The 23,037-nt window shown below is 39.1% G+C and overlaps 3 protein-coding genes across 3 annotated transcripts; all 3 read left to right on the top strand.

Moving 5' to 3' along the window:
- The first annotated feature begins 7,069 nt into the window (after positions 1-7,069).
- Positions 7,070-7,847, top strand: LOC111595828 (dynein light chain 1, cytoplasmic-like). The gene has a single exon (XM_030223343.1). It carries the CDS (start codon positions 7,334-7,336, stop codon positions 7,601-7,603), a length of 270 nt encoding a protein of 89 aa, XP_030079203.1. The 5' UTR covers positions 7,070-7,333; the 3' UTR covers positions 7,604-7,847.
- Positions 7,848-7,976: 129 nt separating this feature from the next.
- Positions 7,977-8,818, top strand: LOC111595827 (dynein light chain 1, cytoplasmic-like). Its single transcript, XM_023309733.2, has 2 exons — positions 7,977-8,138; positions 8,194-8,818. Exon 2 carries the CDS (start codon positions 8,229-8,231, stop codon positions 8,496-8,498), a length of 270 nt encoding a protein of 89 aa, XP_023165501.1. The 5' UTR covers positions 7,977-8,138; positions 8,194-8,228; the 3' UTR covers positions 8,499-8,818.
- Positions 8,819-18,290: 9,472 nt separating this feature from the next.
- On the top strand, positions 18,291-19,451 carry LOC111595848 (probable pseudouridine-5'-phosphatase). Its single transcript, XM_023309758.2, has 2 exons — positions 18,291-18,625; positions 18,686-19,451. Exons 1-2 carry the CDS (start codon positions 18,475-18,477, stop codon positions 19,432-19,434), a joined length of 900 nt encoding a protein of 299 aa, XP_023165526.2. The 5' UTR covers positions 18,291-18,474; the 3' UTR covers positions 19,435-19,451.
- Positions 19,452-23,037: the final 3,586 nt, after the last annotated feature.

Raw genomic sequence — 23,037 nt, 5'->3', positions numbered from 1 at the left:
TGTTTTCAATTTTATATGTTGGGTTTGTCTTCTCGGGGCTACGCCTTCCTCGTTGGGCCACATACTATTTGCATGACAAAAGCTCAACGATAGCTGCCCACTGTGGTGTGTCCTTTGGTCTAGGCAACACCTTTTCGATTGTTCGCTGTTCGTTGTTCGTTGTTGCCGGTTGTCGGTTCGTTGCCATTGTTTGCCTCAAGTCACGCAACTCGTGTTTCCATTCCTCCTTTGCCCATAACTAACTTCATAACTTGATTTCTTCACAGCTTAACAAAACAAGAAGCGTGCGAGCAAGCGAGCATTGTGCGCCCATTTCTGTTAATTCATTTGTAACGGGGCACATGATTAACTAGCCTCAAGCGAACTGCGGCACTGTTAATTGCCTTTGTATACAAATACGCAAAGAAAAAAGTAGATTTATTTTAATTTTAACCTGCGTGAAGGCATAATAAATTTTGATTAAGAGAAATGAAAAGAAATTTGATTTAGCAAGCTCAAAGCATCTTTTGACAAGCTGCATTAGCACGGGCTGTATTTAGATATTAGATAGAGAAGCATTAGATGCTTTAAGAGTGAGAACTAGTATCGTAATATACTCTACGCTTTGCTAAGACGTCTTTACACTAAATAGGTTGAGTAAAGTTCAGTTAAGCTGTAGGCCTGCTTGTAGCTCTGTTAACATAACAGGCTAACAGGCTGCTTAGAACTGTTAACATAATGTTGTTAAAATACTTCTTAAGCCTTTTTACATAACATATGTCCTGTATATGCTGAATATAGCTGAATGAAGCTACTTTCGTGAACTATTTAATGGTGAAGTCTGTTTGAGCTAGGGCAATCTTTATTGAGCTGATCGTTACTCTGACAAAGGACGCGTTTTATTTTAAATTCTTACCTAATAGGTATGTTCTTACAAATACACTTACCTTTCTCTATTGCCATGTTTTAAAACCAGTCTTTTACTTAGCAGTTGAATGCGAAGAAACTTCTCAAATTGAACAACTCACTTAAGGCAACGTCGCCAACAAATAGAAAACTTTTTGTATAATGCTCTTATATATATATAAAATGTCATAAAGGTAACATCAATATATGTTGTTAAGGTACTAAATTTGATTATACAGGTTCTACACTTAATAATAAAATAAAAATAAATAAATAAACAAAAAAAAAAGTTAAAAACTGTTTTTGTCTTATAGCAATTTCTTGTTGTGGTCTTATTTGATACGCCTATATACGAAAACCTCCTAATCTCCAAATACAACATACTTTAAGCAGTGCTAACAACTGTTAACAAGGCCAAATACAGTAACTTGACTCTGAAGCTAATCTCAGGCGCTGCAAGAAGTTTCTTTATTCCAAAAAAATCAATGCAATACTTCACTTTGTGAACTATAAATATCTGAAAATAATGAAAATATTTGTTCCAATGTTACATCGCTGTTAACTCTTTTTCCTTTAACGGAATTGTCCACACTAAAGTCCTAAAACACTGGCCATTCAGAGCGTATATGGAACAAACTAACAACTCTTATCCATAAATAAGAAATCTAGACTTAAATTGGTTTGCTGTTTCACATACATTATTCATTTGTAATTTCTGTTAAGCGACTCAACTGTTGGCAGCTGCTTTAAGTCAAGAATTTATGAAAGGCATAAATGTTGTCGCCGCTGTTGCTGTTGCTGCTGTTGTTGCCGTCATGCGAGCCATTAAAAAATCAAAACAAGTTAACAGTAACCAACTAGTAGCTGGCAAGCCGGAAACCGGAAGTGAGAACAGGGCGCTGCCGCAAGTTTGCGGTGGCGCCCCGCGCGCGGCGTATGCAGGAAGTGAACAACGCAGCAACAACAGCAGCAGCAGCAATTGTTGCTGTTGCATCAGCGGCTCGCGATAAAGTTGGCAACACGTTAACAAGTTTAAGTCTCGGCTGTGTGTGTGTGCTGGCTGACATTTGTGACCCATGTAGTCCAATGTCAGAGCTGTTAGCTCTGACCCGTTGTTTAAACCTTAACAAACGAGGGTCATTTGCAACGGCCTCGACAGCGTCTGCCACCGCCTCTGCCCCTAATCGACAGCTCTTTTTTTTTGGGCAACGTGTCAGGCAGCACTTCATGAAGCTGCCAAGCAACAGCCGCCGGCTAATACAGCTACAGCGCTCTGTGGCCATCTCTTTCGCCCACTGGCAGCCAGACAGTCGAGGCTTTGGCATTATAATGCCATTAACTTTGTCAGAATTTAGCGCAGCGACAATTTATGCATAATGAGCAGGCAGACACCCACACAAATACACCCACGCAGCGATATGCACACACACACACACGCACACATGCAGCTGGGCAATAGTTGTAGTGGGCTACCCAATAAGCATTTGCTATGAGGGAGAGCTAATGATGTGTTGATATATGATATAATATATTTATATATATATTGATATATATATATATATATATATATATATATATATATATATATTGCTTAACTAAACCTCTCTTTTAATATATATCTCAAATTTAATCTCGATTTATTTTTTAATAACTTTTTTGAACTTTTTTAGTTTCTCTAAGTTGGCTCATTAATTTTGTTCACTGGGTTACTTGGCTAGCAAAATGAGATTGTTTATGACAGCGCCCGCTGGGTAACTAACTCCCGGCAACTGCAACTGGCAGCGGCAGTGGCAATAGCTGTACTAGCAGCAGTAGCTATAGAGTGGATGTGGATGTGGATGCGGCTGTGGCACTGACGACAGCAAGTGGCAAGTGGCAAGTGGCAAATGGCAGTACGAGTATTTGGCAGTCATAGACGTCAGCTACTCGTAAGCTAGCCAGGCCATAATACCACTAAATATGTGCATATACACTCAGTGTATGTGTGTGTGTGTGGCTCTAGGGTTGCCATGGCAGGTGAAATTTCTTGGAAACACCACACAGCAGCAGCAGCAGCCGCCTCATTATGGCAATTGGCTGCTGAAGACTCGGAGACGAAAGTTGGCAACTGCAAGTCATCAAGCCTCAGCAGTGCAAGTGCATGTGTGTGTGACAGTGTGTGTGTGTCTGTGTGTGTGTGCAGCTGTGTTTATATTTGCACTATGCTTGACTTTGCTCGCTCGTCAGCGAAAAATTTGTGTTATTTGGCTGGCATGGCTGGGTTTTTCACTCGCACAGCTGTAAAATTTATGACATCGTACACTCACTCACAGCCAGAGAGAATTTTTGCATAGTATTTGCACTGGGCAAATTAATTTTGCCTCGACTGTAGTATTTGCGTTTTGCGGCGAGCAACGCCCAACAAAAAACAAACACACACAACCGATGTAAAGGCTGTGTGTACGAGTATTCGTACGAGCGTTTGGTTAATTAAAAATTTCTCATCAAATTATTTGAATTTCGTTTGGTTGCTGCTGCTGCTGCTGCTGCCTGTTGCTGCTGACACGACAACGGCGTCCGCCGTGTAGAACTTTTTGCCCGCTGTTTGGCCAACCTGAAGCTAAATCATAGAAGTTGCACTTTCAGCTATTTTTGTTTTAGAATTGTTTACCTAACAACTGGCTTAAAGTCGCAGGAAGTCTGCTTAGTTACAGCTTATGATATAGTATTTTTATATTAATATGTTACGATCTGTGACCATATAAGAGCAATAGAAAAAGCAGTTGCACTGAAATGAAAACAATTTAAAATATTTTATGGCGTTTCCTTATATTTTTGAGTTCAATTGATGCCATTTTAGATGGAGTTACATAGAACATCACATATCATCAAACATTCTTCAAATGATCGCCTAAGCATCGAGGCTTGAAATTTTGATGAGTCGTTTAAATATGTAGATTCTCTGCCAATGGCCACTTCAACTGCCCTTTGTCTTCTGTAAGCCAAAGACCAAAGACTTCATTTATGCTATAAATTTGCCTCTGCGACAATTTGCCTGCTCATTTTAGCCATGTTGAGCTGGAATTTTGTTAAACTAATTTTTATTATAGCCAAACCTAAAATAATTCATTATCAATTGTCAAACCTTGTTGAATATTTCAGCAGCTATATGTAAACGATAGTTTATCTAGCTGCCAAAATATAGCTATTGAAAATAGCATCACTATTGTTAGATCAGCTTGATCTTGATCCTACCTAAAGTGCCCATATGATATATTCCGTATGCCTTCATAATCTTAAGAAATTTTGATGCAACTTACCCATAAAATGTGAGCTTCCAAAACTTCAGTCGAGCCCTAAAAGTCATTCAGCTGAAGTTGAAAAGGTTTTCAATGAAGATCAGCTGTAAATCAAGAGTTTTCTGACCCGCGATCCTTTTTATCTAATGTAAATTTTTTATACACAAAGTATGTCTGGAGATTGCAGTCACATAGTCCTTAATCCCAACCTTTATCTAATCATATTTAATATACAATTTTGCCTGTCTAGTTTACTGCAAAAAAGCGCACTCAAAACTTGTAAATCGTTTAGAGATTTACAATTTGTTTAAACTACTCGACTAAAAACTGAATTGCTCTATAAATTGCTGCCATTAATTTATATTTAAGCAACTCTCGAGGCTGACACAAACAGAACAACAATAAATCAGGCGAAAAAAATAAACAATTGTAAATGTTTGCGAAAATGAACAAAGTCACGTTTTGAATTCGAGTTGAGCAGAAAAAGAGAAAGAACGTGTGGAGAGAGAGGGAAAGGGAGAGAAGAGGTGAGAGGGGCATTCTCTAAGTGCATTGTTTGGTGCAGTGCCAAAAGGTCAGCTCAAGCTCTTTAATCGCTACATATGAGAAGCGCCAGCAAATGGAGTTGAATCTATTTTTTTAAGCAAACTAAAATGCAACTTTATATGGATAGTGTACGTGTGTGTGTGTGTGTGTGTGTGTGTGTGTGTGTGTGTGTGTGTGTATTGTGCAAAACTTTGACATTTGCATTTGTCACAGTCGGTGGCAAAAGTTTTCAGCTTAAATTCCTGCATGCATTTCAACACGCAATTGGCATGTGACAGTCAAAATGTTTGCACAAGATGAGACAGTCGAACAGAGACAGAAAGAGAGAGAGAGAGAGAGATAGCGATAGGGAAACTGGCATACGAATCGAATGTTTGATATATCAATTTGAAAAGTTTGACTTAGTTTTCCCACTCGAGCATTTCGATTAAAGTTTTCCATGCGGCAGATTAAAAACTTTTATTCCCAGCTCAACTCTTGTGTGACCAAAAAAAGAGAGATCAGCACAGACACACACACTCAGCCACACACACAGCACACATTTGCATTGTCTGCATTACTTGGCAACATCCTGAGTAGGTTCCAAATGCATTTGCATTCTTTTTGTAGCCAAGTGGGCCATGGGCATACAAATCAACAAGAAACAAACACGAAAAGCCAAAGCCATGCAAATTGAATTGATTCAAATATGAATTGATGCAGTTCTAGCAGAGTTGAGTCTTAAGCAAAATCCGTTTATTTGCAAGTCTTTAAGCAGATTATGCTAGACGCATTTTAAAAGTAAAACAATTAATAGGCTTAGACTGGGCAGTTTGTGATCTGAAACTAATATGAAAAATCTCATAATAAATGGAAAATGGATTAAAACTAGTTTTGCGTGGGAAGAGATAAATTGAAAGATTTATTTTATGTGAGGGGATGATATAAGACTGTTACCAAAGTGAGGAGAAAAATATGTTTCCTGCTTGGCTAGAGAAAGATGTAGGGAATCAACCCAATCCCACTAGGAATTGAAGATGATTTCAATCTATCAATGACTGAAGAAACATAATAAAGGAGAGATGTAGAAGGAAGATAGAAATAAAAATAAGTAAATTAAAAATTATAAAAAAAAATCAAATAAAAACATGATCATTCTGCAAGTTAAGGAAAAATGCTAATCGTCAGCCAGAAGGTTTATGCTTCGAGTTTACGGAAGCCTCAAGTTGCTTAAAGCCACAAGTAAACCACTTTTTGCAGCGTACAGGAAAGCTAAAGGGAGAAAGATTTTTTGGGTTATTTTAATTAAAGTAAAAAAATAATGTGGAGATAATCTTTTAAGAGTGATATCAAAAATATGATATGAGATGTGATATCAAAGCCGCATTCTATACAAATCGAAGTTGAAGTAAGAAGAATGTATAAATGGATAAATAGTCAGAGGTGGATGAAGATAGACGCAAGGAGAGATGAGAATTGAGTTAGGCAGATTTTGATGATATATATTTAGAGATATGTTTATAGAACGATACATAGATAGGTAGATAAATAAATGATGGCTAGGAAACTTGCTTAGACATAAGACATAAGTACATAAATAATAAAAAAATAAATAAATGAAAGCTCTGCAATCAGATTAGAAATCAGAGAGAGAGACAGAGAGAGACCAATTTGTATGAATTGCTTTTGAGAATTCAAAAATGCAAATAAACAGATTACATATAGAACGCATACCTACACTGTACGAAAAGTGGAGTAAATCATAATAAACATTAGCTCATGCATATGTATGCGAGCATTCATGCGTGTTTGCTTATCTTCTTATTATTATTTTTTAACCATGTTGGCTGCTTGGTGGGGCCTGGCTGGCCAGACAATGGAGCTGCCCGGGAGTTGCGTGTGAGTCGTAAATTAGCGTTTCATTAGAGAACAGGTAAAATTTGTTCACAATGTTGTAGTTGAATTGGACGGCTGAACAGGTTGTTGCTGTTCGCTCAGTCGCTAATGCCGTGTCCATATCCGTGTCCATGTCCGGCCGTAGCTAAAAATAAAATATAAAGCCCGCAAATTAGTTGCATTACTTGATTAGAGCTGCGCAAATGCTATTATTAAAATTCAATTTCCTTTACGTGCAGGCGCGCATTGCATGTCTAATCGAGTTTAACAGGTTTTCCATTTATCATACGGAGTAAAACGGAAAAGAAAAACGGATTTTTCAATGAAGTACCGACGTGAATGCAAATTCCGGCGTACAATTTGATTTGAGTGTTATCAAGCTGCTCTCGCCTATCGATCTATCGATAATACATTTTCAGTGTTGCACAATAGCTAACAACGTAGCAGTGTTGCTTAGTAACAATTGCTCCGAAGCTGCTGAATACATGCTGATGAGCTGAATTTTCATTTGAGACTTCTCACTCAAACTAAAATAATCTAAGATTTTAAAACTTCAACAAAAAAATTAAGGAAAAACCTTGTGACTACCAAATTTCTACCATTGCACTATTTTGAGAGCTTAACGGAACTCGAGGATCGTTGGCAACGGCAACGGCAACGGCGACGACAACGGCATCGACATCGAGTGCATAACCCAACTTAAGCTCGCAGCCATTCGCAGATAACCAAAGAGAGGGGACAGCTTCAAGATGTCCGATCGTAAGGCAGTGATTAAGAATGCAGATATGAGCGAGGAGATGCAACAGGACTCGGTGGATTGCGCTACTCAGGCACTCGAGAAGTACAACATCGAGAAGGACATCGCAGCCTATATCAAGAAGGAGTTCGACAAGAAGTACAATCCCACCTGGCATTGCATTGTCGGTCGCAATTTCGGCTCCTATGTGACCCATGAGACACGTCACTTCATCTACTTCTATTTGGGACAGGTGGCCATCCTGCTCTTCAAGAGCGGTTAGACCCCACATTGAGGGCCTTGGCGATATGTTCTACTTTTAGAGCAGATCGTGGCAAAGAGTCTCAATCAACCTGGAAAAAACACATTCTGGATGGAGCAAACACAAACATAATATATGTGTTCAAATAATATTTCATAATTCTCCCAAAAATGGTTTTTGTAAAACAAAATTCCATAAATTTCTGTGCAATCGAACACTCTATTTAAATTATAATAAAAGATTTTTTGTTGAAAGGGAAATTACCATATTTCATTATTTATCTAGACAATCAGCTATTGTTTTTAAGGAAACCGGCCAGTGCTGCCACCTAGTTCGCTTTACTGATTGAACAACCCTTCCAACAGTTCCAACAGTGGAACTGACATTTCGTATCAAAGTTATCTCAGGTATCGGGAACTGTAGGCTTTGTTTGTGCTTTGATTTATCAGTCAAATTCAAACTAATGCCAGCTTTCTATTAAAAATTACAAATTTGTGACAAAATTATCCGAATACAGCGTTCGTTGGATATATTTGATAGTCAGGACGACCACAACGTAAGTAGCCCACCGAAAATCTGACTCATACTAAAACCGACTCGATCTTTCACAGAAACTGCTAAGAGATATTGAAAATATAGCCCCAAGATGTCCGACCGCAAGGCAGTCATCAAAAATGCAGACATGAGCGAGGAGATGCAACAGGACTCTGTGGATTGCGCTACTCAGGCTCTAGAGAAGTACAACATCGAGAAGGACATCGCAGCCTATATCAAGAAGGAGTTCGACAAGAAGTACAATCCCACCTGGCATTGCATTGTCGGTCGCAATTTCGGCTCCTATGTGACCCATGAGACCCGTCACTTCATCTACTTCTACCTGGGACAGGTGGCCATATTGCTCTTCAAGAGCGGCTAGACCCAGTGGATCTCCTTGCACTATATCTGCGCACACACAGACAATTACGTATTTGTTATTATTGTAGCCTCACACACACACACACGCACACACACAAGGAACTCTGATTTGAAATGGCACACTGTTGACCGCGTCTTCCGACACTAACAAAACATATCAATCTATGGAGTGGCATAACGCTATATTGTCTATAGCCTCAATCCATCAATAACCTAAAAAGATTTAATTTCAATTCAATTTCAATAATTTAACTTACCGATTCACATAACTTTCGATTTGCATTAAATCAATTATATCAGCAAAGTTCAAATTGGTTTTTATGGAATATTTATGAATGCGATCGAGGGAACAGTACTTCCATGGCCTTATAGCCTGAGTTGTGTTTTTGTGCCCTGAACCAATTGACAATGGAAATGTGTTTTGTGAAAATGCATGTTATAGGCAAAGGAAGGCTAAGCAGATCCCATAAAGTAAATATATTCTTGGTCAGGGAGACGAGTTGAGTCAGGGATACGGTTGTAGTCATCTTTATGCATACACAGTATGCATAATCAATGAATCAATGTTACTTATTTTGGATCATATATATATAAAGATATATATATAAAGAAATAAAATTAAAGATCAAGTTATTCAACTTATTAAAAATCACAAGAGAATTGCATAAATAAGGAAATGTATTTGATATGTAAATTATGTATGAAGATTTTGCTGATATATATATTTATCATATCATCATAAATTATTCTGTATATATATTAAATAATGGGCATTAAAAATTGAGCTTTAAGTAAAACTTGTCTAATGGCACTTTAAAATCCGTTTATTTCATAATATAAACTATTGTTTTTTATACATTTACTTTGCTAAAATCATTGAGATAAATATAAAAAAGAATATATAAAGATAAATAAATATATTTATTGATAAGGCAACGAATATGCTTGAAAGAGGCGCAGACAAATTTCAAAAATGAGTCGATGGCAGCCACAAAATATTCAAATATAATTTTAAAAGGCTTTCAATCAACTAGGCTACGTTTCAAAACAAATAATGGATAGCTCCATTATTACATAAAAATAAAACAAGGAGGCAAAAATATATATTTTTTCAATTTTTATAGCAATAGAATTCATGATTAAAATTTCAATTGTCATGATATGCTATTGAAAACTTCAAATATCACAGTTTGAATGAAATAGTCTTATAGATCTAGACTTTCTCTGTTAATTATAGGTACAAAAATCGAAAGGCATTTCTTATATTTGCTCAAGCAGTGCATTGTTTTGGTCTGCACATAAGAGTTCTGTTCAGAATGGGTATTTTCTTGAATAATCAAAGCTTTCCATTTTATTCCACCTTAGGTCTACAGATAACTCTTGTGACTAGCAATTGCCAGTGTATCTGCCAGTCGAGCATGCTTCTCTATGTACTGCAATCAGCTGCTGGCAGCGAGCACTGATCAAGTTGAATTAAGCTTTGTGCATCGATGCACTGCAATGCTGTGCGCTTGGGTTTGTGTGTGTGTGTAAGTGTTAACACCTGGCCGTGGCAAATAAAAATGGCTTAATTAAGTTAATTAAAATATTGTTGCTGCTGGCCGACGCACGCTGTTTGCATTTATGTGCTTTTATTATCTGGCCGATTGGCAATTTGTTTTACTCTTTTTTTCAGACCTTTGCAGTTGCCCTCGAAAAGGATGTGGACGAGTGCATAATTATGCCCGGGCACGTACTAGGCCGCAGAATGCGAAAAGCAAAGACCCCAATGACAATACTATTAATAAAGTTGCTGGACCGAGCCAATGTGTGCGTGTGTGTAATTTTTTGTTTTAAATACTCGGGGCCAAACAGATGCAAATGTTGTCCTTTGAGCCGCTTTCACGGCTCGCCGACTTTTGGCCTGGACAGCTCGGCAGCTCGGCAGCTGGGCAGCTGAATGGGATATGCGAATGCAATTGAATTGCTGTCGAGTACGCAGGTACAGACAGCGTCTCATGCATATTTCATGCGTTCGAAATGCTTTCCATGCTTAACAAAATCCTTTGCGCCAATAAAAATTTAAGTGCCACGCACGCACATGGACTCGCAATCAGGTTTATGTGCTCAACCGTGCTTTATTAATATTTTTACGTTGTCAATTTATGGTAATTTTTTATGTTCTAACATTAAAACATATAGCAACAAAAGGAAGAGGCCAAAGCAACACTCAGGTGAAATCGTCATTTATTTAATGCCCTCCCTTCGCCGACCGCCTCTTGCTGGGAGACCCAACCAAATCTGTTTAGCTTCTGACCCAACTATGCAAACGCCTGTGTTCTTCTTCCGCCCAGTCTGAGGTGACTTGGCCAGCAGCTGTTTGGGCCAGCGCCACTTGGCATTAGCTCTTGTTGAGCTGAATGAGCAACAGAGCGACATTTGTTGAGTCTGCGCAGTTGGCAGCTGTGGTTCAGCGAGTAGCGAGTGACTGAAGAACTCGTTGGTCCAATACTCGAACATTTTTTTTGAATGGTCAAAAATTTTGAAATAAACATTTTAAAATTATCAACAAAGTTTTAATTTTTTTATATTTTAATTAAATTTGTTATTATATTCTTTCATACTTATTAAAATATTAAGTCATTTTAATTCATTACAGATTAGACATATTTTGAAAATATTATTTATATATATAAATATACAAAATAACTAAAAAAAATTATAATTTGAAAGTAAGAAATTATTTAGATATAAAATATTATTTAAGCCTTTTAAATTTAAATTCTATGATTAAACTTAATCAAAATAGGTAGTATTAAAAAATTCTTAAAGATTAATTTTTCAAAATATTTTAATATTTAATAATATGATATTTTATAAAGAAAATATTTCATTTAAATCTTTACAAATATTTTTAGCTCCATTTACTTTAGAAAACTTTCACATATAAGCTTAGCAATATCCTTTTAATTTTAATGAATTCTTAAATTATTTTATTTAAATTTTTTATATGCATTGCCAAGTAAATTTTTATATACATATTTCGAAATATTAATATATATATATAAATCTGAGTTAAGTTTCTAAAATAAAATAATTATGAAAATTATATAGAAAATTCTTGGTTTTCTTATTACTTGTAATTATATTTATATAAAATAATAAAATACCAATTTTTATAAATAAATTAAATTTAAATAATATTATAAAATAAAAAAATTTCTATATATTAAAGAAAAATAAAACTGATACTTGATGAATTGATTGAATTTTGAGTATATATATTTGTACATATATATTTATATTTTATATATAAATAAATTTCAACTGGAATTTTCTGTTTCTAATTGAACACATTTTATATTTTAACCAAATTAGAAAAATAGATGCCAAAAAAATTAGAAAATAAAGTTTGCAAATAAATGTAACCAGCAAAAGCTTTTTGTCAGTTAAACGAATGAAAAAGGAAGAGAAAAAGTAGCTGTTGATTAAAATTCAGCTAGAAATAAAACAAAAAGGAAAAACTTGATTTAAAGAGATATATTTGATGGGCCATTTGCCATGCTGCATTTCTCCATTTTCCATTTGCATATGGGAAATCGCATGCAATTCGACCAATTTCCCTGACCCACACAAAAGGAGCAACCGAAACTTTTGTTTTTGTTGTTGTTTTTTGTTTTTGGTCTTTTTGAGCTGTGTGCGGGTCAAACAAAATGCGAACTTTTATAAATTACAGTCAGCAGCACTGACCTCAATATAAAATTACACAACATGACTTGAATAAACACTCACACACACACACACGCACACATAGTCACACATACACTGTGCAAAAAGGGAAGAACAATTGCAAGTGCCATAGATACGAGCGTAATTGCATTTTACTTTGTTGCATTTGGTCAGGCAAAAAGCTAGAAAAGCCAAAGTCAAACAGCCAACCACATATGTACGCACACACACATACACACGCACACACACACATACACACGCACACACACACATGTGCTCACACATGTGTCAACTTTTTGCCTTTTGCTGCTGCCGCTGCTCCTATTATTATTATTATTTTTGTTGTTGTTAATTTGTAACTGTAGCAAACAACAAAAGCCAAGCGGGTCGCAAAAGTGGGCGTGACACTAGAGCAGGCGCGGGCTATGGGGCGTGTGGCAAAGTCAACACTGTGAGCAGTTTTATCAGTCAGCGCGGCACAGATGCAGCTGCAGCAACAGTCGACTCTGACAATGACAAAAAAAGAAGAAAATACTTAATGAAACATAAACAAGACACAGGCTGAGGGCACAAACCAAACCAGAAAGCAACAGCAACAACAACAAAACAATAATAGAAACCACAACAAAAAACACACAAGCAAAGAAAAAAAATCTTAAAAAAAATTGTAATAATCTAAACAAGAAAATTTCTCATTTGTTGCGCAATTTAACATAAATCTAAAAGGAGACAAATATTAATTGAGAACGAAATGTAAACACTCTACTTTTTTAAGTAAGCTTTAAGATAATTTTTATAGTGGAAAACAAGTTTTTCAGGTCTTATTAAGAAAATTAAAAGACGCAACCACTCTGATACGGAACCATAAAAGGAAGCTGAAGCCAGGCGATGAATGGGAACGAAATTCCAGCTGAGTCAAAACTATATTTAAATTAATTTCTGCTATATACAAATTATTTTAATTTTTTTAAATATATTAGATTAAGATTTTAATATTTTAATAAAGTTTTCTGTGCCAAATTATTAATTTCAAAATAAATTCATGGTAAAATTTTAATGTCTAACTGTAAATATAATATGATTATTTTATATTTAAATATATTTATATTCAAAAATATTTTAAGCTTATTTATTTAATTTTTCATTATCTTAAAAAAATGCTTTTTGAAAAATTGTTATTAAAGGATATAATTCTTTTTATCTCAACTCAAAATCTTTTTACTCAAAAAAAAAAAAAAAAAAAACAGATTTCAAAATATTTTTTTATCGTGCTTTAAAATGCCAATTCCGAATGATAAAAAAATTATATATATATATTAATATTATTAATATGACAGAAAATATATCGTCTATATTATATTTGAGTTGATACACACAAAATGAAAGGTTATATTAGATAAAGCTATTAAAAGAAGTTCTGATGAAATGATTTGTTGTGAAAATGTATATAATTAAATTGGAGATTAGCTCTTTTCTTATATAAGCAACTGTCCAATATAAATATTATGTTAATATATAATTCAATTAAATTAGAACTGTCATTCATATTTTACAGCCATAAAAAATGTTAGGGTAACCCATGCCAATGTCATGCCATGTTCATTTGGAAATGCACTAGATTATCGCACACATAAAGAATAATAATCGCCTGACAGAGCGAGCCCTGACAGGCAGACAGAGGATTTTCTTTTGGAGCCTGCTCAACAGAGTCGGAAACTTGCACTACCTCACTTTTGGGCGTGATAAATGGAGCCAAGTGCTGGGACCCAAACCACCCAAAGCCGCAAGCCCAACATGAAAAGAGAGTGGAGTCGAGCGGGCGTCAATTTTTCATTTGATATCCTTCACTACATATAAGAATCTGTCTTGTGTGAATTTTGGAATATCTTTCTCTTAGCCAGTTCTCTCCCTCTATCTGTCCCTTTATTGTTACTAACCATTGTCAGTGTTGCCTTGTCTTGACTCCGACTCGGACTCGGATTCGGATTCGGTTTTGGTTTTGGTTTTAGTTTTGTCTGTCAACTTTACTTTTCATGTCTCGCTTTAAACAATTGTCCACTGCTCCATTGTTGATTCTTAGCTTTAGATTTGTTAAGGGGCATATCAACTTTGTTTGCTTATAGTGCTCCAGTTTCCACTCAATGAAATAGAGATTGATGATGCGCTCTCAAAATTCGCATTTCAAATGATATATCTATTATGTAGTACAGCTCTGACAGGGTATTTAGATATCGGGCTACGGGCTGCGGCCATCTGTGTGTGTTTTGGTCATGTTTTTGTTACTTTTTACATTTTGGTTTGTTTTATTGTTTCTTTTGATAAATTGTGCGCCTTTCGTTTTGACACATGTCAGCGTTTGTCTGCCCATTGTGCAAACACTCGTAATATAGAAGCTGTGCCTTTGATTGTCTAGGCTGGTATTCAGAGGTTAACGCTCCTTTTGATTCCGAGAGAAAAGAAAATTTTAAAGCTTGCTGAAGGTCTATGAGTAGAATGAAAATAGAGACAATTATGTGCTCATAAATGTTTAATATGAAGACCAATTGATTTAAGAAGAATATCTGATAATTAAAAGGTATTTAAAATTAGTGAATATATTATAACGGGTTGAAACTGAGTTGTTTGTTAGAAGAAAAGCTAGATATTCTGATAGACTTTAGAGCAAAATAAAACAATGGAGCTGGTTTGGAGCTAAGAAATGTTGGAGCATATATTTTTTTAAATTGCTGTTCTTATTTGCAATCTGTCTTATACTAGACAATAAACAAATTTTTTAAAAGTAATATTACATAACCGGATGGCTTGGTCTTCAATGAGATCAATCCATATATTTACATACTTTAGATATTTGCCTATTTCTGTGGGGCAGGTCTAGACAGAACGAGACCTCCACTGTAGTAAACTGTAGAGAAATACTAGAAAAAGACAAATATAAAGAGACAAGAAGAGTGTCGGGAAGAATTAAAAGAAGAACGAGAGGTAGAAACATGTAAAAACAAAGAGATAGAGGGAAGAGTAGAGAGAGACAGAGAGAGATATTAGAGAATGGTAGATGATGAGCTATTAGATTTTCAAAGATATCTTTATACACAGAATTAATAAACATTTGATGTCTGAATGCATCATATGTCTAAGCACAGTTCAGTCAAATAAATAAGCGAAGAAACGCTAGATCAGATATAAGCAGCAATAAAAGAAATAAACAAAGGTTTAGTTCATAAGCTTCACACTCAATTAGCAAAGCCTTGTATATGCATAAACAGAAAAGCCACCAGAAAGCTACAACAAAATGTTTTAATAGAAATTTATGAAAGCAAAAATATTAGTTTGGCATAAATTTGAAATAGTTTCTATGTGCACACAGCGCTATAGTTGCCAGTTGCAATGTTTGGTTTGTCAGATATGTTTGCATTTGATAGAACATCGAGGCATAACGATCTGGCACAACAGTTGGGTGAATGCAGTCAACTATTTGCTGTCAGTGCGCTGCTTGTCACTTCAACTGACATCAGTGGGTGCACTAGGCCAGGAGTAGCAGCTCCTGTACAGGACACACGGGCACATGTCCTGTCAGCTGCCAGCAACTGCCTGCCTCGCTGGCTAGCTGGCTGGTTGGCCTGATGTCTCCCTGTCACGGGGGCATGTCAGCGTCAGTTTATGCGCCTGACAGCGTCAACAATTTTATTTACTTAATTTGGCTTTAGTTTGTCATTTATTTACTTGTTGGCCACAACTGCCCTAGAGTCTCTCTCTCTCTCTATTCCTCTGCCTCTCTCCCCCGCCCTGTTCGTCTATGTCTCTCAGTGACACGCCTAACGCCATCTCATCTCAGTTGCTCATGTGCGTCTCCGAATGTCTGTTGTTGTCACTTTGACGCTTGACGTTGTTTTACTTGCTGTTTGTCGCATTTGTGCCTTTGTTTACTCTAACGCGGGGTAGCTCCGGCTATGGCAGGCTGTTTACATAGCAATTGCCATTGAATGCAAGAAGAATCTTTGGTAATTTCACATGTATGGCATAGCTGACTCTTAGTGCTTTTAATATCATTATTTTATGTTTCTATTTGTTTCTCTTTCTTTCTCTCTCTAATTCTCTAGAAAAACTTAATTTTTCATTTCTTCTTTCCTTTATTTCAATTCAAGCTCTTTGTCCGCACTAGATTTTTATGCTACTGATCGAACCTTCAAATTTTATTGCTTAACTGAAAGAGTTTATGATTCTAATCTATTCTTATAATTCTTAAAATACATTGGCGTTGCAAGTTTTTTATGTTAAAAATTTCCTATTATTTTTTTTATGATAAATTTCAGCTTTTTTAAACTATTTAGGGTCATCATTTTATCATAGAATTTCTAGTTTTAAAAATTTTATAAATAATAAATAATTTTTTGGACTTTTTAATTTTTTTTAAATTATCAAATACCGAATTTTTCGTTATTTAAATTTTGTAAATTATTAAAATATAAATTGATATTCTTAAGAGTATTTGAACTTCATCTAGGTCTTTTTGCTCCCTTTGTTACATTTTTTATTATTTATTTATTTTTTTATATTTTGATTTCGTGAACTGTGACACATTCTGTTGCCCGCACTTCAGTGCATAATGTTGGCATTGTTGTTGCTCATTTCTTGGCGCTGGCACGCGCTGCTGAATTGTTTATGAAAATTTAGAACTCGCGTTTGCTTTTGCTTTTGCTTTTGCTTTAGCAACACTTGCGCGCGCTTTAATTAAATATTTATTTCCATCACTTGATCCAAATGGAAATACGTTCAGGTGGTATCAGCTAAATCAGAGCTGAGCGAGAGGGAGTGAGTGGGAGAGAGAGGCTGCACTAACATTTGTCATTACACATTAATAGCGCACCATTAATCTTTTCGTGAGCTGTTGGCCAAATGAATGCTGCTACCAAGGGCCAAGTCCCCGTTAATTAATGTATGCCATTTAGCCGGAAAATTGCAGGGGTGCACACTCACACACTCGCACACACACACTCATGAGCTCTGTCTGTGTGTGCAGGCCCATCATAATGAGCGCCAATTTAGTGTCCCTGTGTGTGTGTGTCTCGTTGTCGCCACCGCAAACAAGCAAAGGCCAAAGCCACAGCCAACCCCCACACCCTGTCACTCCCCTTCTCCCTTATAGTGCTGCTGTCCCGTTCGCTCTGCCCAGCAGGTATGCTTGATTAATGCTTTATAACAGGACACAGAACACACAAACAAAACAAGGATATTGCCGACTGTATGGCTGCTGACCCCGCGCAGCTGACGCCCATTCGAACTGTTAGTCCCACCTCCTACCCTCCCACCACGCTCTGCGTTCATTCGACCTGCTTTATCCGCCTGGGTCCTTGCATTTTAACATTAATTTAGTGGAATGCGGCAAAGGACTATGAAAGCTTTTCAGCGTCGTCGTCGACACATGTTAATCCCGTCGTTGTCGCTACCACAACCACTACCACTACCACTACCATTGCCACTCTCCCATTCACATTCACATCCACATTCGCATTCGCATTTACATTCATTTAGGCTCACTCCTCGAGTAGTCTATACATTACACATACGCATTTTGTATGCCCAAATTGGAACAGATTAATTTTTGAGAGCATATTGTAAACTAAATGCCAAAAGGCATCCACGGCAATTAATGGGCAGAAACCCTGATTAAACTAAAACTTTAATTGGACATTTAGTCTTATTATGTGGCAATTGAATAAGTTGAAATAACATTGAAGAAGTTTGAGCTGAGCTACGATAACTTTATAAACTTATATAAGCTCTGCAGAATGTGAGAAGCTCTTAGAGCAGGCCAAAGAAAATAAATTTTATAATTAGCTTTTCACACATTTATTAAGTATTCATTTATATCAAAGCGCTTCTCAATTAGCATGAGAGAGAAATTTGATAACATCTCCATCTTCATTGAACTCGTCTTTATTTATACTCTTTGAAAAGGGCTATATAAATCGTATATTGATCATCATACCAGCTCTACACATGGGTCAGGGTATTTCTTAGTCAATCACTGCCCACAAAAGTAATGTAAACATATCTGCTTGTTTTTTTTTCTAATAAATACATTAAATATGTTCAACTGTCATTTGGAGATCAGCAAATTTTGAATATTTTGTTAAATGTTTCATAACTCATAGCGGAGTTTTCCAAATTTTGGTTTGCTTTGGCAGCTGTTTTGCTATATCATATTGTGGCCCTCTTTAGGTTGCTCCACTTTTAAATTGTACAGAAGTATTTTGTTTCGGACCATTCCCATGTGTGAGCCAAAGAGTAGAATAAAGGCAACGCCTCCTCGTTGCTTGCGCTGCTGCCCGCCCTGTTGCAATCCCTGCCTCTGCTGCCCGCCCGAATGCTGCAAGCCATGCACCGCCTACTGCATATTCGACTTGGAGAGTGCAGTGTTTGGTAGGTGAGCTCGCAATGAAGTGGCATACATCGTTGTGCAGATTGCTCTATCTCCTTTAGATACTCGACAAATCTATCAACGCGCTTGCCGTGAGCTCCTGGCCAGCTATAATAAGACTTTGCCGGAAGAGCTGATCTTGCGCAGCGCTCCCATGGAGACGCAGGAGATGGCTGAGCTGATCTGCCGCAAGTGCAAGCTGCCCATAGCCTGGGAGAACTTCCTGATCCAACTGAACGAGCACACGTGCGAGCTAATTGGCAATCCGCCGATGATGGAAGGCGTGGAGCGGCTCGTCACCCATCTGCATGAAAATTGCATTGGCCTGGGTCTGATCACGGGCAGCAGCAGAGAGATCTGCAAGAAAATACGTGGAAGAGAAGAGTTCTTCGGCCTGTTCGATCTGGTGCTGTGCGCCGATGAATATAATAGGCCCAAGCCGGAGCCGGATTGCTATTTGATAGCTATGCGTCGGCTATGTGATCCGCCCTGCGCCGAGTGCTGTTTGGCCTTCGATGGCACCACCAAAGGTGTGCAGGCGGCTAAAGAGGCACGCTTGAAGGTCATTATGCTGCCCGAACCGGAGCTGCCTTGCTGCTGGTCAGAGCTGGCAACGCAACGGCTCGAATCTTTGATCGAATTCAATCCCGAGGAGTTTGGTATGCCCTACCTGGAGCCGCTGCCCGAACCACCGCCACCTGTGACACCTGAATATAGCGAGCCTGACCACATGGAGTACTCCGACGCCATCGCCAACGCACAGGATGATGAGGAGGCAGCTGAGGACAACGAGGAGCCACCCGTCGATTAGATATATGTATATATATATACACTATAGACTATAAATACATATGTGTACATATATAAATTATATGGTTTCCAGTCCTGTGGTGACTGAAAGTTAGGTTGAGAGGCGACTGTGCCTCTTATTGCTGGCCTCGGGCTCAGACAATGAAATAAGCCATTTAACGAGCAAATGACGGAGTGAATATTTATTTAAGCGGTTTACTGGAAGAACGCTTTTTAACCCTGCTTTTAATTGTTCTTTTTTGAATAATCGAAACAGTTAATTTTATTGGTTTTTCTTATTATATTCACTATTTTTAGTTTTACTTATATGACACCAATTTTTAGCATGTCCTATCAGTACGAGTTAAAACACGAGACTGATCTATATTTTTACAAATCATAGCCTCACCGGCGTAAGTAGAGTTGCTCTTGCCAGGGCTGTTCCTTAACTTGTCTAGCACCCGATAATAAGTGTTGAATAATACCTTATATTAAGTGTTATAAGCTAACTAAGTGTTATAAGTTAACTACCCCCCCCTCAAGTGTAAGGTCGTCCTCGACCGACCCAATTCCAGCGACGACTCCTCGCAAGTGCTTCGCGGACTTCTTTGCGTCGATGATCCACCAAAGAGTGAGGCCAATGCAGATTAAAGCACAGCATATGGCTCCTCTTTCGGAGTGCCGTACAACGACACATCATCAAAGTGCACCATTTCGGTTCCTTGGTCGCATATTAGCAGCGGTGACCAGCGAGTCGGTGCAGGTGTTCTCGAATGAAATCCGCAAGTCGTTCTCATTCACATTCAATACGGAGCAGTATGAGCAGCGTACTGATTCTTCGCTATCGCCGTTCAGCAGGCGCTTACTAAGCTTGCTCTTGCGCCTACGTATGTGGCGTCTGTTGAAGCTGTTGGTGCCCGACGTGGACGTGAGCCTTGGCATCGGATGATGCACACCAAAGTTGTGCAGCTGCAGCGACTTGAGTGTGGCTGGCGCCGTCGATGACTGGCCGTGCACGTGCCCGTGATGGCCGTGATGACTGTGTCCCACCACTCCAGCGATGCTATGAGCCGTTACTGGACGAGTGATGTGTGTAGTCTGTCGGCGCGCTCAGCTGGCGATTGAATTCGGCCTTGCGGCGCGTCAAGTCCGTCAGGCAGTATTTGTTCAGATGGCCGTTGCTGGAGACAGGGCTCTTGGGCGATGATGCCAGATGCTGCGTATAGGCCGAAGGAGTTGCTGCTCACGCTTAGCTTATTGCCGGCGTTGTGCAGCAGATTGTTACAGTTCTTGCCGCTGATCTTGGCTGCCAGCGACTGCGACACCGGCCGACTTTTTGCTAGGCGCCCTGTACTCCTTGTCGTCGCTCTCGCTGCGCACCGATGCTCGATACGCAGGAAATGTCTTCGTCTTGCTCTTCAGCGAGCCGTTCAGCAGTAGCTGCTGTTGCCGTGCGGCAACTGCCGACAATGCCGGCCGCTGCAGTTGACGTGACGCCGCTGCCGATGAGGATGAGGATGAGCCGGCAGCTGTGGAAGGTGCCGACAGAGATGGACAGCGGTTGGAGCAACCTGTGGCTGTGAAACTTCTTGAATTAATGCAGTTGGCGGTGTTTTGGGGATTTCTTGACTTGGTTCTAGTATGGATGAAGAGTCGCTTGGCTCTGCCGCCGCGAAGAACTCGTTAGTTGTTGCTTCTACTGTTGGTGGTGGTGCCGTGAACAAGGGGATTTCCTCAACGATTCCGCTTGTAGATTTGCCTGCTGTGGTTCTGGCTTAGCATCCAACTGTGGTGCGAATAGAGCTGTTGCTGGTCCTTGTGAAAATATGGGCAAACTCTGTGATGTTGGGAATAATGGAACTTCCGAAACAGGTGCAGTTGACGGTGGTGCAAATAGTGTAACCTCCTGATTTTGATTTGAAGAGCTCTTTAGCTCTTCCCTCTGAGTCGGTGACTTAAAAAGGTTGTTGCTTGTATCTGGTGTAAGTCCTTGTGTTGCGTTAGTCGGACTGGAAAAGAGAGGAACCTCCTGAAGTGTATCGGATAGTGCTGGTGCAAAAAGCGATGTAGTTGCTTCGTGAGTCTGAAAGAGGCCCGTCGATGCCTGTGGTGTAAACAGCGATGTTGCTGGCCCAGTTGGGGGTGGTGCAGCCGCAACAGAGGAACTTCCTGGCTTGGCGCTGGTGCAGCTGACGGAGCTGGCGCTGTAAATAGGGCAACTTCTGTAGGCTGTGCTCCAAAAGGATTAAAAATAGCAGCAGGTGCTGCGAAGGGTGCAAAGGGCGTGGCTGTTAAAGCTGTTTGCTGGCCAAAGCCTGTTGCGGGCACTGCAGTTTCCTGAGCTGTCAGTGGACTCTTGTAGAGTCTGGTACCCTTCTGCAGGCGGTACGAGGAGTGTGCAGGTCCTGCCGCTGGTGGTGGTGCTGCTACTGCCGCTGGTGGGGGAGTTGCTGCAGCCACTGATGGCGGTGCAAACGTTGGAGTACTCTCGATTAAACCAGGTGCTTGAGCAGCTGTCAGTGGCTGAGGGACAGTGGCTACTTGGGTGACTGTCGGAATCTGAGCGTATGTCGCTGGCGGAGCAGTTGCCCCAGGCTGAGTAAATGTCGGTGGTACCGCGGCTGGCGTTGGCTGAACACCGGTTGATTGCCCAGAAACAGCTGGTGCTGGCGTAAAGAAGTTACCAACAGACGGAGCTGCAGCAACTACGGAAGGATTGATGTAACCACCTACAGTGGGTGGTGCTACAGTGGGCGAAAAATAATCAGCAGCAGCAGGCGGAGCTGCAGGCGTAAAAAAGTTTGCAGGCGGCTGCGGTACGGCAGCGCCGGATGTGCTTATGTCAAAGTAGCCACCAGAATCAGCTGGATTGTAGCTGGCTGGTGGGGGTGGCGCAGGTTCGTTGGTTCTGCCTGTGGCCGATTGCACTAGACCCGAAATATTCTGTAACACGCCAGTGGGCACTAGACTAGTGAGTGAGAAGAGACCACCGCTCTTGCGTTCCTCTTGAACGGCTGGTGGTGCAGGCTGCTCGAATGCTGCTGCTGCCGCCGCTGCCGATGGCTGTGTGGGATATGGCGGTGCTTGGAAGGGATCAACAGCTGGCACTGGCTGCTGTTGCTGCTCGGAGAGACCTGGTATGGGTGCGTATAGCTTCTTTCTGGCACTAATGCGATAAGTGTTCTGTCCGGCCCCACGTTGGGCGCCAATTATATGATTTCCAGTCCTGTGGTGACTGAAAGTTAGGTTGAGAGGCGACTGTGCCTCTTATTGCTGGCCTCGGGCTCAGACAATGAAATAAGCCATTTAACGAGCAAATGACGGAGTGAATATTTATTTAAGCGGTTTACTGGAAGAACGCTTTTTAACCCTGCTTTTAATTGTTCTTTTTTGAATAATCGAAACAGTTAATTTTATTGGTTTTTCTTATTATATTCACTATTTTTAGTTTTACTTATATGACACCAATTTTTAGCATGTCCTATCAGTACGAGTTAAAACACGAGACTGATCTATATTTTTACAAATCATAGCCTCACCGGCGTAAGTAGAGTTGCTCTTGCCAGGGCTGTTCCTTAACTTGTCTAGCACCCGATAATAAGTGTTGAATAATACCTTATATTAA

Source organism: Drosophila hydei, unplaced genomic scaffold, assembly GCF_003285905.1.
Source record: "Drosophila hydei strain 15085-1641.00,03,60 unplaced genomic scaffold, DhydRS2 tig00000172-arrow-pilon, whole genome shotgun sequence".
Lineage (NCBI taxonomy): Eukaryota > Metazoa > Arthropoda > Insecta > Diptera > Drosophilidae > Drosophila > Drosophila hydei.
Note: the sequence above shows the minus strand (reverse complement) of the source record. Positions and strands in the feature narration are given on the sequence as shown.

Excerpts from the sequence above, each read along its gene's own strand:
- LOC111595848 (XM_023309758.2), top strand. The coding sequence starts at position 18,475 with ATGTGTGAGCCAAAGAGTAGAATAAAGGCAACGCCTCCTCGTTGCTTG. Across the intron at positions 18,626-18,685 it reads CTTGGAGAGTGCAGTGTTTG|ATACTCGACAAATCTATCAA; the intron begins GTAGGTGAGCTC and ends TATCTCCTTTAG.
- LOC111595827 (XM_023309733.2), top strand. The coding sequence starts at position 8,229 with ATGTCCGACCGCAAGGCAGTCATCAAAAATGCAGACATGAGCGAGGAG.
- LOC111595828 (XM_030223343.1), top strand. The coding sequence starts at position 7,334 with ATGTCCGATCGTAAGGCAGTGATTAAGAATGCAGATATGAGCGAGGAG.